Below are 16,075 nucleotides of genomic sequence, written 5' to 3' on the forward strand. Positions count from 1 at the left end.
GGCGGGGGAGCCAATCAATTACATCGACCCCACCCAAGTGCTCAAACAGTTACTTTATAGTTTATTGAGCCCCCCCGTAAAGATGAGAGGCAAAATAAACCTCAGTGGAATTTGAACTCAGAATGTAAAGTCAGAAGAAATGCTGGTAGCATTTCACCCAGCATGCTAACAATTGTGCCAGCTCACCACCTAAATCATAATAATAATAATAATAATGCACAATATGAAGAGTACAATACAATATGGAATGAAATACAGATTGACTTTCTGCTTACTGAACTATGCAATATTTTGACAGTATGTTTGAACCTGAAGACGGCCAGACAGACATGCCATTGAAATATTGTTCAGTTCAAATAAACAGGGTACATATGTATCTCGTTTACATATTGCATTGTACTCTTCTTACTGTGTATATCACCTTCATGAAAAGCTACATCAAATATCATATAATAATAATAATAATAATACTTATAACAAAATAATGGTAATTTTTTAAAATTATTCCTAAAGGTAACATGAAGTACTCCATTTCAGTGTTCTTTTTTAAAAAAAAAAAACATTAAAAACAGACATTTAAAAAAAAAGTAAAAGTCATTTTTCAATTTATACAAAAAAAAAGTTTTTTTTTTAACAAGGTTACCTTCCTTTATAGAATTTTTAGAGTTGTCTTTTGGATTTTCTCATCTTTTCTACACCACATACATAATACCACCACCACCAAAACATCACCACCACTGCCAAGAACAAACAAACAACAGAAATAAAAGCAGGATTATGCGTGTGTGTGTGTGTGAAACCAAAGGTAAATATATTCAGAATACTCCAACGGAATATATCTCTAAATTCATATCACATGAGAATTATTACTGGATTTATATAACCGTTGAATAACTTATATTGAATACCTGACTGCGAGCAAACTGGTAAACGTTTGAAGATATCCCTTGCTAATTACCAATATAGATATATATATATACAAGGAACTATATATATATATATATATATATATATATATATATATATATATATATATATATATAAATATATATATATATAGTTCCTTCTCTAAATCATATAGACTGAGAGTCGGTTTCCCAGATTCTGTGACATGATTCCTGCCTGTCGCAGGATAATGCATTTTTGCCAGCTGAGTGGACTGGAGCAACGTAAAATGAAGTGTCTTGCTCAAGAACATCACTCATCACCTGGTCCAGGAATTGAAACCACAATCTTGCTCCAACACGCTAACCACTAAGCCACGCACCTTCACTTCACATATATATATATATATATATACATACATATACACACATGTACATATATGGACATTTTGCAAAAATGGCTTTTCTGTTCCAGATGAGGCAGGGGGGGGGACAGCCCCCAAAACAGGTGATTCTTCTCTTGTATAACACACGTACTTATCTGAACTCACAAATATATACACACTCATGTAACCACATAGATACACACTTACAGAACCACACACACACAGTATTTACACACACATATACACATGCACATAATTATACATATGAAAGAGACACAGATATGGATATCTATGTCACACACAAACATCTATATACACATATACACACACATCTTTTATTTGTTTCAGTCATTAGACTGCGGTCATGCTGGGGCACCACCTTGAAGAATACACACACACACACACACATATATATATATATATATATATATATATATATATATATCCTTACGTATGTGCACACGGACATTTACATATAGAACATTACCACAAAAATATTTGTTGTATAAACTGATAGTGTATTAACAGCAGTTAACTGATTGATGCAATGGTAGTGATGGTAGAAGTAGTAGTAGTAGTAGTAGTTCTCTCACTGTTGTCACTATAATCATCACCATCATCATCGTCATCAGCAACAACAACTCCTACTACTACAGCAAGTCTGCTCTCCAGCAAACCCCATCCTGGTGGCAGCAAACACCTCGCTACGACTTATATTGGCCATAGCCGAAGGCAAGCAGGACCTCATCGATGCAGACATCGTCTTCCCCACAGGTATCGATCAACACAACGGGAACCGCACTCTCCATCCCCGGCGTTACTGATGCTGCTGATCCGGAGTCTGTCGCTGTCGATGTGTCTTTAACGATGCAAGCGAAGCACTTGTTGTTGGCCAGTTCCAAAAACTTATATTTTGCTGCTTCTGACCACGTATCGCCCCTCTTTGGAATAAAATCTGAAAGGAGAGATTAAAGAGATTAAAAATATTATGAGTGAGTGAAGACTGAAGAATCGGAGAGGGTAATGAGTGGACAAGACTGTTAGTTGACCAGTGGTCAAGACTGCTAGACTATGTTTTGCTTTATCACCACCACCACCACCACCACCACCGCCACCGCCGCCAGGGACGTAAACACACCAACATCGGTTGTCAAGCGATGGTGGGGGGCACAAACAGAGGCACACATAAATATATATATATATGTATGTATACAATGGGCTTGTTTCAGTTTCCATCTACCAGATCCACTCACAAAGCTTTGGTCTGCCCAAGGTGCCACGCAGTGGGATTGAACCCAGAACCATGTGGTTGGGAAGGAAGCTTCTTACCACATAGCAATGCCTGTGCAAACATATAAAACAAGAATAAAAGAGGGGGGGGGTTAATAAAGAAGCTGGCCTTACTGTGTAATTTACATGTAACAGACTGATATGGAAGACCCCAAAATTCTTCCGGAAGGGGCTTCAGGTTCTCTGTATATTCAAAATCATATCCACCATAATCAGCATACCAGACAAACTGGAAGGAAGAAGAATTGAGAGAGAGAGAGAGAGAAGAACTATCATTATTATAGCCGCCATTGTCACTTTCATCACCATCATCATCATCATTTCAATCATCACCACCACTGCATTCACCACCATCATCAATATCAATTACCACCATCACCACCATCGCACTCATCATCACTACAACCATCATCATCATCATCAAGTTATGCAAAGCAAGCAGCCAGGTGTAACTTACATAACCTCCGTCTTCACAGACTGACGATGGCACTACTCGATACCAGACATCATCAATGTTCGATACGTACAGGTGTGACAACAGGATGTCGTCATCAGTTAGTGTGACCAGCTGAAACGGAAAAGAGAAACACTGTCACGTATGGATCAGGAGGGAGTAGTGCTAGGACCCTGGTTCAAACTCAGTCCGATACCGTTTGTACATGCAGGAAGTGTCTATGCAGTTGTTCAGCATGCAAGAAATGGCAACCTAAATTTCCCTCAAATTATTACCCTACTGTCTTGAAAAAAAAAAAAAAGATGAACAACATAATTATATAAATACACACACAATCATCATCGTTTAACGTCTGCTTTCCATGCTAGCATGGGTTGGACGACTTGACTGAGGACTGGTGAAACCGGATGGCAACACCAGGCTCCAATCTAAATTTGGCAGAGTTTCTACAGCTGGATGCCCTTCCTAACGCCAACCACTCAGAGAGTGTATATATATGTGTATTGGGCCTCACCGAGGCAATGACTACTGACCGAGACCTTTGGAAATGTGCTGTGCGTGAGAAGACCCGGCAAGCCAAGTGAGATCGTTGCCAGGGCCCCTGGACTGGCTCTTGGGCGGGTGGCACATAAGATGTACCATCCTGAGCGTGACCGTTGCCAGTACCGCTTGACTGGCCTTGTAGGGTTTTCGAGCGAGATCGTTGCCAGTGCCCCTGGACTGGCTCTTGTGCGGGTGGCACATAAAAGACACCATTTCGAGCGTGGCCGTTTTCGTGCGGGTGACACGTAAAAGCACCCACTACACTCTCTGAGTGGTTGGCGTTAGGAAGGGCATCCAGCTGTAGAAACTCTGCCAAATTAGATTGGATCCTGGTGTAGCCATCCGGTTGCGCCAGTCCTCAGTCAAATCGTCCAACCCATGCTCGCATGGAAAGCGGACGTTAAACGATGATGATGATGATGATGATGATGATGATGATATATATATATATATATATATATATCATCATCATCATCGTCGTCGTCGTTTAACGTCCACTTTCCATGCTGGCTTGGGTTGGATGGTTTGACTGAGGATTGGTGAGTCAGAAGGCTACACAAGGCTCCAATCTGATCTGGCAGAGTTTCTACAGCCGAGAGTGTAGTGGGTGCTTTTTACATGCCACCAGCACGAGGGCCAGTCCGGCGGTACTGGCAACGGCCACGCTCAAAATGGTGTTTTTTATGTGCCACCTGCACAGGAATCAACCAATGCTTTGTTCAAATGCCACCAGCACAAGTGCCAGTAAGGCAAAGCTGGAACTATATATATATATATATATATATATATATATATATATATATATATATATATAAAGGGTGTGTGTGAGATTGATTATTGGAAAATAATCCAGAGTTCATGAATAAAGAGGAAGATGGCTGAGAGGACTGAGAGAGCTGCATAAGTTTCAAACGAACATTGATTACCAGCTTCGATACGTCTGTTGGCCGAAGAGGGTTTTAACTATTAAACGGAAGAACAACGAAATAGAAACAAAATAAGTAAAATAGAAACAGACAAACAGAAAAGAGATGGTGGTGCCCCCAGCTGGGGCATGAGTAAAAGAGGCAACTGACCGGTGAGGTGGATTTCATCTTGTCAGTCAATCTGGCGGTGAAATTATCTCGTTCTGCCAGGAAGTCAAAGGGAATAATCTGGAAGAAAGAAGTTTTGAAACGAAAAGTGAAAAAACAGTTGAAAGAGAGAGGGGGGAAGAGGAGGAGGAGGAGAGATGAACAAGGAGGTGGGTGAGTAGGAGGAGACGGTGGTGTTGGTGTGTCACCAGTTCAGCAAAAAAGTGACCGATAGAATAAGTACCCGGGGGGTCAATTTATTCATCTAAAAATTCAAGGCAGTGCCCCAGCATGGTCGCAGTCTAACGACTGAAGCAAGTAAAAGATAAAAGATGGGAAGAATAAAATACAACTGTGAATACTTACATGAAAGTTAGATGGGTCAGCTATGTAGTCGACATAGACGAAGGTCACATCTGGGAGGGGAGCCATTTTGAAGGGTCCCGGTGGCTTCAACTTGACGTAGTCGGCCCTTGACCAAGCAGCGTCGGTATTCGATGAATCGCTACAACTACTGATAACAGAGCTCGTTGAAGAGGGGAAGTCACTGCTGTTGGGACTAACGACTGCCGAAGTAGTCGACATTGCTGGCGTTTCGGGAGTCTTCACTGAGATTCTGTCGGAAGATCTGCTGAGTGGGGTCGAGCTGCCAGGCAAGCCGGTGACACTACCGGAACAAACGCTGCTGCTGCTGCTGCTATCGGGAGAGTTGGGGTTAGGGTGATGCAGGGAGAAGCTGGCTGGTGAATCCGGCGGATGCCCAGACACAGGGGAGGTGTGGCTGCTACTACTGGCAGTGGGCGAGGTTGCCGAGTCCTTCAAGCTGGACTGCTTCATCACATTCTCTAGCGTGGTCGTTGATTTCATTGAAAGTTCAGAGAGGGTTGAGCTGGAAACGGACTCAGTGCCATCGTGCACCAGACTACTCAGCAAATCTGTCCCTTCAGAATCAGCAAACTCTGCGACAGCCTTGTTGATGTTGATGTCATCTTCACCCATTGTATCATACAAAACTGCAAAGATCTTGTTATCTCTGGACAAATAGAAAAATTGTCTCATATAGAAAATTTGTCTCATATATATACATATATACACATATATATATATATATATATATATATATATATATACATACATACACAGAGGTGCAGGCATGGCTGTGTGGTAAGAAGCTTGCTTCCCAACCACGTGGTGCCGGGTTCAGTCTCACTGCATGGTACCCTGGGCAACACTCTTTCTAGTCTTCTACTATAACCTCAGGCTGACCAGCCCTTGTGAGTGGATTTGGTAGACGGAAACTGAAAGAAGCCTGTTGTATGTATGTATGTATGTATGTCGTCCGCTTTCCATGCTAGCATGGGTTGGACGATTTGACTGGGGACTGGCGAACCGGATGGCTAAATCAGACTGGAGTCTGATGCAGCCTTCCAGCTTACCAGCCCTGGTCAAACAGCCCAACCCATGCCAGCAAGGACAATGGACATTAAATGATGATGGTGATACATACATACATACATACATACATACATACACACACATACTCAGACCAAGTCATATTTATATACACATACAAACATGTATAGACATCTATATACATTACAGATGCAACTCGTTTTTTGACAGCTGAGCATACTGCAGCAATGTGAAAATAAAGTGTCTTGCTCAAGGACACAGCATGCCCCAGGAATTGAACTCATGTTGCTCCAATCCACTCAGCTATATATATAAACCTATATAGACACACACACACACACACAAAGAAAGATTGAATAAGTTTGGTATTTACTTAGTCACAGCTTCTGCCACACAAGTCTTGCCAAGTGCCATTTCCATCAACTTGTCAATGGCACCAATATTACAAGAATATTGCTCTAAACCAGCAAGAACACAAGGAATTGCCTGCAAAAAAAAAAAAATAATAATAATAACAGAATGATACAAATAATATTTCTTCGTGTCCCCTTCCTTTGTGGCACAGAGGAGAAGGGGTGGAATACAAATTAAACTCTAATGTCTTAAAAAGAAAGAAAAGAAAAACTGAATAATGGTTTCCCCCAGCTGTGAGGTTTTTGTCTCGCAAGTTACTCAGCAACCCTGCTACTTATTCAAATCCTCAACGCTACAACATAATGCATAAACTAATTCAAAACAATGAAAATGAATGAGTATTAATTCTGACAAAATATTGTGAATGCTAAAACATTAAATACTGCGTAAGGCTGAAGGGTCAATGTAGGGAATGATGGGTGACCAATGATACACAAGTTGGGGGAAAATAGAGGAACGTAAAAGAGAGAAGAAAGATAGTATTAGGGGTAGTACAAGCCCCACTCAATCACACACGTTACTAAAAGACTGTAAAGAATATGAAGAACTGAGATTTTTCTCACCTGGTATGGTAAATAATTCAAGTTAGAATCTAGCAGACGTAACTGATTGAGTACTAGTCTATCAGAATCTCCATGGTCAAGGAATAGGCATTCCACCTAAGAGGAAAAAAAGAAAGCATAAACAACATTATATAATCAAAACAATACTGAAGTGAGCCCTAGCAAGCAAGGAGCTTTTGAAACACATCGTTATCTATGCTACTAATTCCAGCCCACTTGCCCAAGAAAAGAGAGAGGAGACCATTGTGTGGTAAGAAGCTCACTACCCAATCATAGGTTTCCAGGTTCAGCCCTATTGCATGGCACTTTGGGAAAAGGTCTTCTATTATAACCTCAAGCCGACCAAAGTCTTATGAGTGGGTTTGGTAGACAGAAACTGAAAGCTTATATATATATATATATATATATATATATATATATATATATATATATATATATTCGTGTTTTGTTCGAAAGGTAACCACTCCTGAAGAAGTGCCAAACGTCTAAATCCAATGGACCAGTCACTGGATAAGTTTTGCATAGAAATGTTAACATAGAGTGGTGAATAAATCGATATATCGAATTTGAAGTCTCTGTCTCTTTTGAATATGAAAATTTAAAAGTTTAAAAATCTTATGATATAAATATAAACTGTGAGAACGACCCTTAAGGAATCTAATTAATGATCTCCTAAGGTAAGTTCTTATGCTATATTGGTAACGGTTGCCACATCCTCTGGAAAAAAATTATTATATATATATATATATATATATATATATATATATATATTCTTTTATTTGTTTGTTACTACAGTTGACACCACAACCCTAACCCTAACCACAACTCACATGTACACGCCAGTCTCATTTCTTTTCGTTCTTATTTTTACTTGTTTCAGTCATAAGACTGTGGCCATGCTGGGGCGCCCCTTGAAGGATTTTTAATCAAATAAATTGACCCCAGTACCTTTTTAAGCCCAGTACTTATTCTATCAGTCTCCTTTGCCAAACTCCTAAGTTACATGGACATAAACACACCAACACCGGTTGTCAAGTGGTGCTGGTGGTGGTAAACAGACACGCACACACATATATATACATCCAATGGGCTTCTAGTTTCTGTCTACCAAATCCATTTAGAAGGCTTTTGATTGACCTGAGGTTGTAGAACACATTACTTGCCCAAGGTGCCACACTGTTGAACTGAACCTGGAACCATGTGGCTGGGAAGCAAACTTCTTACCACACAACCACTTCTTATATAAACATTTCATATTTAATAAATCACACTTGAAGCCATTTTCTTTTTTTTTTTTGTCATAAGCCCCACTAAACACCCATTTCTCATTGGAAAAGGTATGAATACCAGGTTCCCGTCCTTGTCAGTTAAGTTGCTGTAGAAGGGAAGGACACATATGTGACGCACTGTTGCCAATGTCACAATGAAGAAATCCAGTACAACAATAACACTTACAGTTCTTCTGCTCTCCTTCATCTGTAAAACCTTCACCCGGTGATAAAAGCCCTCCACTTCAGCAGCACAAATGTCCCCTTCTCGGATCTGGTCATTAGATAGTTCAGGAAACCACTTTTCAATTTCTTTCTCAAGTTTTTCAAGTTTATCCTAGAGTGGGGAAAGAGAGAGAGAGAGAGAGGGAGAGAGGACAGTGCTTTAGAGAATCTCATTCAAACATTACAAAAGGTAAATCTAACATTCAGATTAACTGTTCCTGTCACCAGTTGTTCAACAATTCAATCCTATATTGCTGAGATGAGGAATATAAATCATGTATACCGTTTACATTAGTCAAACTGGTGTCCTTATTTTGATCATTACTTTCATTACATTTCCGGCATACAATATTCTAACCACTAAGCCACATGCCTTCACTATATCACATATACAATACATACATATATATATCACATACAATATATATATATATATATATACACACACACACACATATATACATATACAATACATATACAATATTACATATACAATACATACAAATATATATTACATATACAATACATACATATATATATCACATACAATATATATATATATATATATATATATATCACATACAATATATATATATATATATATATATATATATCACATACAATATATATATATATATATATATATATCACATACAATATATATATATATATATCACATACAATATATATATATATATATATATCACATACAATATATATATATATATATCACATACAATATATATATATATATATATCACATACAATATATATATATATATATCACATACAATATATATATATATATATCACATACAATATATATATATATATATCACATACAATATATATATATATATATCACATACAATATATATATATATATATATATATATATACACACACACATATTACATATACAATACACACAAATATATATTACATATACAATACATATATATTACATATATAATACAAAAACACTCTGCAGACTGTGATAGTCAATAAAGTAGAAATAAAATTTAAGAAGTGTATTCTTGCTGTGTGGCAGTACAAAATAATCCATGGCCTGGTACTGGCCCAGAGCCTTGTCATTAGGGACCCCCTGCTTAACTGGAAAAGGGAGAGATGTTTTATTGAAAAACAGAGACAGTAACAGCTGGCTTTCCATCTTTTAGTAACTAAAAGATTGAAAGCCGGCTGTTTGACCAATGTTATCAAAAGACAGAGAGAGGCAGATAAAAGTTCTATGGATGAAAGACGGAGGGGAAAAGTAATGGCAGAGGTACTCACTGAGTAATTTTCACCAACAATGCGTATGATGACGTCCGTTGTAGATGACAAAAAGCACACGTAGACATCCCAGAATCTATCAGCAGGCAACATTAAAGGTGCTGCAAAATAAGGTCAAATGACAATATCATTGTTGAAAGAAATGAAATAGGGGTAACTTTTGTTAATTAGCAACAACTGGTAAAGTTAAGTGAACAGGTTGAGAATAATTTGTTTTGATGTTGTTATTATATCTAAGACATAGCAACATTTTATAGAGGAATGACTCAAGAGCTACTGAGGGACACCTCCTGCATGAAAACCTAACAGTTAAGAGTGCTAGCATACTTAATGAGGTCAGTAAAGCAATGTTATATAGGAACAGATAAGACATTATCTGAATCGGTTCTAAATTCTAGGCAAACATACGAGACGTGTGTGTGTGTGTGTGTGTGTTTATGTACATTGACCCTTTTTATATCAATACATCTGAGATGAACCCTGATTCCACAATACAAAATTCCTGCTTTAAAGTGATTTAACCCATTTAATCCAACCACATCTATCCAAAATATTCTGCCTCTTATGTTCAAACTGGCTAGATCTTACATCTTACCTGATAATGTCATTGTAATATTACACAACCACATCATCCAAACTTCAAAGCTAAGAGATAATGCATGATTAATTGAATACAATATGAATAAATAAGCATTACAGTTGACAGAGTGCTAAAGGGTTAATTTAAGACAAGCCCTTAAAATTCTTAATATATATGTTCCAAATAACAGCTTACTGATGACAAAATTATTTTACTAAATTTTTAATTTGTTTTTTAAATTAATCAAAACAAGTGCAATGTGTTTCAACAGAAGTATAAAAACAAAAGAGTTAATGACAAAAAAGTAGCAAAAGAGAGGATCCCTAAAGATTAACCATTCCCTTCGAAGCCTGAAAGACACTGTGTCCCCTAAAAATTGCAGACACTCCATATAGCACCAATGGAGTATAGCACCCACATTTGGACTGCTGCTGCCGCACATAGATGTGCCCCCAACTATATCCAGAAAATACCAAGAAGAGAAAAGACATAGTCGAACCTGGGTGAGTTTGAACACAGAACATAAAAAGCCAAAACAAATACTACATGGCCTTTTGTCCAACATTAAATGGTTCCACCAATGCATCACTTTTATAATTTCTAACAGGCAAATACGATGTTGAGTCAATTATATCAATCCCACTATTTACCAGGTACTTCACTAAGACAGGTGAGATGGCAAGATTGACCTAGGCTAGATTTGAACACAAAACGTAGCCTTTCATTACAGCACTTAGTTCATCTTCTCCTGTGGGGTATAACTTGAAGGAAGACAGGTTTTGCCTCTCCAGTGCCTTTCTTTCCTCCATTTCTAAACTGAATCCCTCGCTGACCCCCCGGACCTTCTCAAAAACAAAAAAAGGGTTCTGTTTCATATTTTAGTAATCTTCTTGGTTGTTTCTTGAATCTGAGAAAAATGATTCAACAATTTCTTGTTGAACAGGCTGCACAGATGATTGGTTTATAGTGATCAGGTGGTTTTTCTGTACATTAGCTCACTCCCTCCAGCAAATCGATATTACCTGAACAGGTGCACAAAGTGCCACACATCAGGTGACAAAGTGATCGCAGGGCAATGTGAGATGAGTTTGCTCATGAACACAACACACCAGCCAGCCCTGGAATTGAAACCACTATCTCACAACTGTGAGTGAAACACCCCAACCTCGAGGCAACATGCCTTCACTATTTTAGTAACAGGAGTCTGATAATTAATTTTAAAATGTGTGGGTGTGTATGTGCGTGCTTCCATGCATTTCCAAAATGCAGGCATGCATTTAAGAAGCCAACATGCCATGTACCAGCATCTGCATCCAAAAACATATCAAAAACCAAACATTGCTGCAATAAAACAGGATCCAAGAAGAAATTGTCACCACCACCATTTTAACCATTATTATTATTATTATTATTAACCCTGTCATGCTGACATGCAAGCAAACCACTCTACTCCATTTGAAGCACCACCATCTATAACACCTAGTCTTATGAGAAGACAATTTCCTTTTTTTTTTTTTTTTCCAATCAGTCATAGGAATGTTTTTCAAAGACATAACAGTTATTCATAATCAATTTCAATTTTTTTTTTTCTTTCTATTTGTTGTGGGCCCCCCCTGGGTAGCATTTGCTTACACAGTGACTACATACTTCTTGTCTGTCAGATTGATTTCATGTGTGTTTATATATATTTAATAATTCGATACTTGCAAATAAATGGGTAATGATTTATAAACAACTAATTAGTAAAGTGGAAAAATTATCAAATATATAATACATATATATATATATATATATATATATATATATATGTATATATATATATATATATTATATATTTCACTTAGGCATAGAGATATTAATAACCTATTGCTAGAACTCATCATACATCTGCTTCAGAATTAGGCATTAGGCGAGGACAGAGAGTAATATGAAATTAAAGAAATATGATCCAATCAGAACACTAAATCTAATTCACTGTGAGAAAGTCTGCCTTTTTTTAACAATTTACTCCTCATTCTATTTGCCTCTTCATTACTCATCCTCTTTTTTTTCTTCTTTTCAATATCTTATTCCCTCTTTGTCTTTTCTCTCCCTCTCTCACAAACTTCATTTGTATCCTTTTCCAAGTTATTTCATTTAATATTTTTCATCTTTTACACACACACACTTTCACTTGCAATGCTTTCTCTCTCTCTCTCTCTCTCTCTCTCTCTCTCCTATCTATCTAACTCTACTGCCCCTATTCAATCGACTTCATGAAAATATAAGTGATTACAAAACTTTCCTTTGAGAAACTTAGAGAATATTTGTGAAAATGTTTGCACTATATCTATGCATCATATCAAAAGCAAACAGAAATTTTTCCATTTCAAATTTCGTTCCATTATACACAAACATGTAAACCATAATCCTTTGAATGATGAAAGCCTTGGCTTATATTCTGCGCCCACATTGACTATGTGATTATTGTTAAGCAATATATTGATTTCATTAAACATATTGATTATAATACAGTAATATAGTATACATACTGCATTATTTGTTCACACATTAGAATTTTTGAATTCAACATGGGCCATCCAAAAAAAAAAAAATGTGTGATTAAAACAGAATGTCTGGCAACAACAAAAGGAGAGAAGAACAGCTGAATCAAACAAACAAACAAACAAAAATGGGACAAAACAACTGAAACAAATGTCTGAATATGGACATAGGTGTGGAGAATATAATTCTGTTTCTGCTGCACAAGACAGACTGGCTCAAGAAAAGCTTAATATATTTCAGAGCAATGCACTGAGCCAACTTTGACAGTCTGTGAATATTTAAATGCCAATTGATAATCATCATTAAATGAACAGGATATGCAGACAAACATCCCCATGAAAATAGTAGTGGAATACAAAAAGTAACAGCAGAGCAAATAAGTAGAATGCTGAAAGACCAAACTGAATATGTACAGCAGGACAACAGATGATAAAACATTCAAAGTAGAAGCCTATTAATCCTTAGACCAGCCATATCTGGACCAAATATTCGATTTGGTTTAAGTTGAAACTAGCCAGATCCAGTCTCTCACATCTAAGCTACAATGTCATTCTAAAACTAAATATGTCTATCATTAAAATCGTGAAGCCTATGAGATAATGCAGGATTAATTCAGAATAGATAAGCATTACATTCGACAGAATAATCCGAATGCTAAGGAGTCAAAGGATTAGCAGAGAATGGCGATTTCAATGACTTTCAAGAACAGGATGTCTCGTATGTTAGACACCTACATAACGCAAGGAGTCTCTTTGGCAATGTCTGCTCATATGGTAAAGCTTACACACGGCCTGCTGAATTGAAATCTCCGTGTTACTTTGAGGCAAAGATAAAACTGAACAAGTTGCATCATCTTCCATCAATTATTCTTTGGTAATTCGATGTTACTCGTACTGGAATCAGTTCCCTTGAAAATATTCATTCATATAATAACGTGCTGGCTTGGGCTTCTCTCAATGGCAGAGAAATCAAAGCCCCCAGGATTTATTTAGTCCTGAATCACAACAGTTTTATGCAAGCAAACAAGACATATACTGGCAGGAAACCACCTGGTGGGCAGTGTTTCTGCATGTTTGTGTGTCTCATCATATATACACACATATAAATAAGATTTGGGAGACAACATCACTTTGGGTATGCATTCTCACACTGAATGAAATGATGGTAGGGTCTAATGAAAGACATATTTAAACAATCACCTGAAGAGGTGAATTTTACACCTTAGATGCATGATACTAATTACACATCTCACCAATGCATTACAGGTGTGAAAATGTGTCGAAACAATTGCAGTGATTGTAAATAAAGAATGTTATTCATTCCATTTTCTATCAGTTATCTATTTGTGTGTGTGTGTGTGTCATACCAGCACGGGGGCATTTTATGTGCTGATGCCACGTAAAATGCACTCCTGCCAGGCCCACATAAATGCATCCATGCTCATGGTATATAAAAAAATCACCCAGCATACTGTTAAGTGGGTGGCTTTAGGAAGGACATCCAGCTGTAGAGGCCATTCCAAAACAGAGAACTGGAGTCTGGACATCTCTCCAGCTTACCAGCTCCTATCAAACCATCTAACCCATGCCAGCATGGAAAACAGATGTTGAACAATGATGATGATGATGATATATAATATGTGCATGTGTGTAATATCTTTGAATTATCAGCAAAGCAATCATACGAGTTTCAAAAAAGGGAAAGAGATACGGATACCTGGAAACTGTTGATTATATGACATAGCAGCTAGAAGCTAGCGGTTGAATGAAAGAGAAGGCAATAGTGGGAGAGGAGATATTTTAACAAAAACAAAATACTGAGAAGTAGTAGTGGTAATAGTAGTAGAAGTGATACTAGCTGTAGTAGTAGTAGTAGTAGTAGTAGTAGTTATAGAAAAGCGTCAGTTAGTCATGCAAAAACCAACACCGTTGGAAGAAGAAGCAGTAAAATGAGGATTAAAGAGTTAGTAATCAGTTTGTAAAGAACTACAAATCCAACAAATGGAGGGAGATGTATTCCTGCTAAAACCATCGCAATTCTCTTAAAGAAGGGAAAGGGGAGTGGTGGGAGAAGGAGGGGAGGGAGATTTTACATGAGAACAAACAGGATGGGTGAGGAAAATAGACAGGATTGTAGAAAGATGAGAAGGTGGGGAGAGCTAACTGTACCAAAGACAAACAAAATATCAATTATCATGAAGCCAAGGGGAACCTCTGCTAGAAATAGCAGCCAAATAACCCTCAAATCATGCCCTACCGTCTTAACCCTTTAGCATTTAAACCGGCCATATCCAGCCTAAATAATCTTCCTGTTTTATGTTCAGACTGACCAGATCCAGCTTCTCACACCTACCCTACAATGTCATTCGAAAAATAACAATCGAGTCATTGAAATCCTGAAGCTACAAGATAATGTATTGATTAAATTGAAAAGCAATGCAGGTAAATACGCATTACATTTGATGGAATAACCTGAATGCTAAAAGGTTAAGAAAAAGAGATTACATAATGCAGCTCAGGGTAGACCCTTACTAAGAAAGATGGAACAGTCAGGGCTTGAAACCATGACATTGTCATCCGTCTTTGAGGAAAAGTCTGCTGGCTCAGCACTGACACTTGTAAACAGCCACACATTAAATGAATTTTGTGAGTAAACAGTTGACAGTTGCAACATTTCTAGGTCTCGTTCTTCAACAGGACCTCACTTATAAATACACATATCCACACAAGGGAGTATTTAACCAACCCTATAGCAGTGCTTCTCAACCATTTCTTTCCTATGGATCCCTTTGATTCCTATTTTATTCAGATGGACCCTAGTGATTTGTCGCTTTAAAAAAAATTCCCTTTTACATCTTTATATTTAAATATTATTAGGAATTGTATAAACAAAAAATTCTAATATTCTATGCATTGTAGGAGAATGATGGACTCTCTCATCGAAAACAGCCAAATGACTTGGTTTATAGGGGTCAAATGACTGATTATAAGTTTGATTGACCAGAGGTAACACATGGCTAAACAACAATAATATACAATAAACAGGGAAGCCTCTTTTTGAGTTGCACAACCTGATAGAAATAACAGCCAAATGTCCTTCAAATTTCACCCTACAATCTTAAAATGATGACGGACACATTAGCAGA

General features: G+C 37.5%; 1 protein-coding gene across 3 annotated transcripts in view; it reads right to left on the reverse strand.

Moving 5' to 3' along the window:
• Positions 1-1,834: 1,834 nt before the first annotated feature.
• Positions 1,835-16,075, reverse strand: part of LOC106875487 (tudor domain-containing protein 7) — a 40,539-nt gene continuing 26,298 nt past the window's right edge. For 2 of the 3 annotated variants that reach the window (XM_089340519.1, XM_089340520.1), the window contains 9 exons: positions 9,807-9,907; positions 8,476-8,625; positions 7,021-7,116; positions 6,417-6,529; positions 4,997-5,663; positions 4,634-4,711; positions 3,018-3,128; positions 2,675-2,789; positions 1,835-2,225 (listed from right to left, as the gene is read on the reverse strand). In XM_089340519.1, coding sequence (XP_089196645.1) covers positions 1,975-2,225; positions 2,675-2,789; positions 3,018-3,128; positions 4,634-4,711; positions 4,997-5,663; positions 6,417-6,529; positions 7,021-7,116; positions 8,476-8,625; positions 9,807-9,907 — 1,682 coding nt within the window. In that variant the 3' untranslated portion in view covers positions 1,835-1,974. The remainder of the gene's footprint in view (positions 2,226-2,674; positions 2,790-3,017; positions 3,129-4,633; positions 4,712-4,996; positions 5,664-6,416; positions 6,530-7,020; positions 7,117-8,475; positions 8,626-9,806; positions 9,908-16,075) is intronic. The other variant, XM_089340521.1, reaches the window with a different exon arrangement.

Source organism: Octopus bimaculoides, chromosome 23 (genome assembly GCF_046866305.1).
Source record: "Octopus bimaculoides isolate indiv1 chromosome 23, ASM4686630v1, whole genome shotgun sequence".
Classification (NCBI taxonomy): Eukaryota; Metazoa; Mollusca; class Cephalopoda; order Octopoda; family Octopodidae; genus Octopus; species Octopus bimaculoides.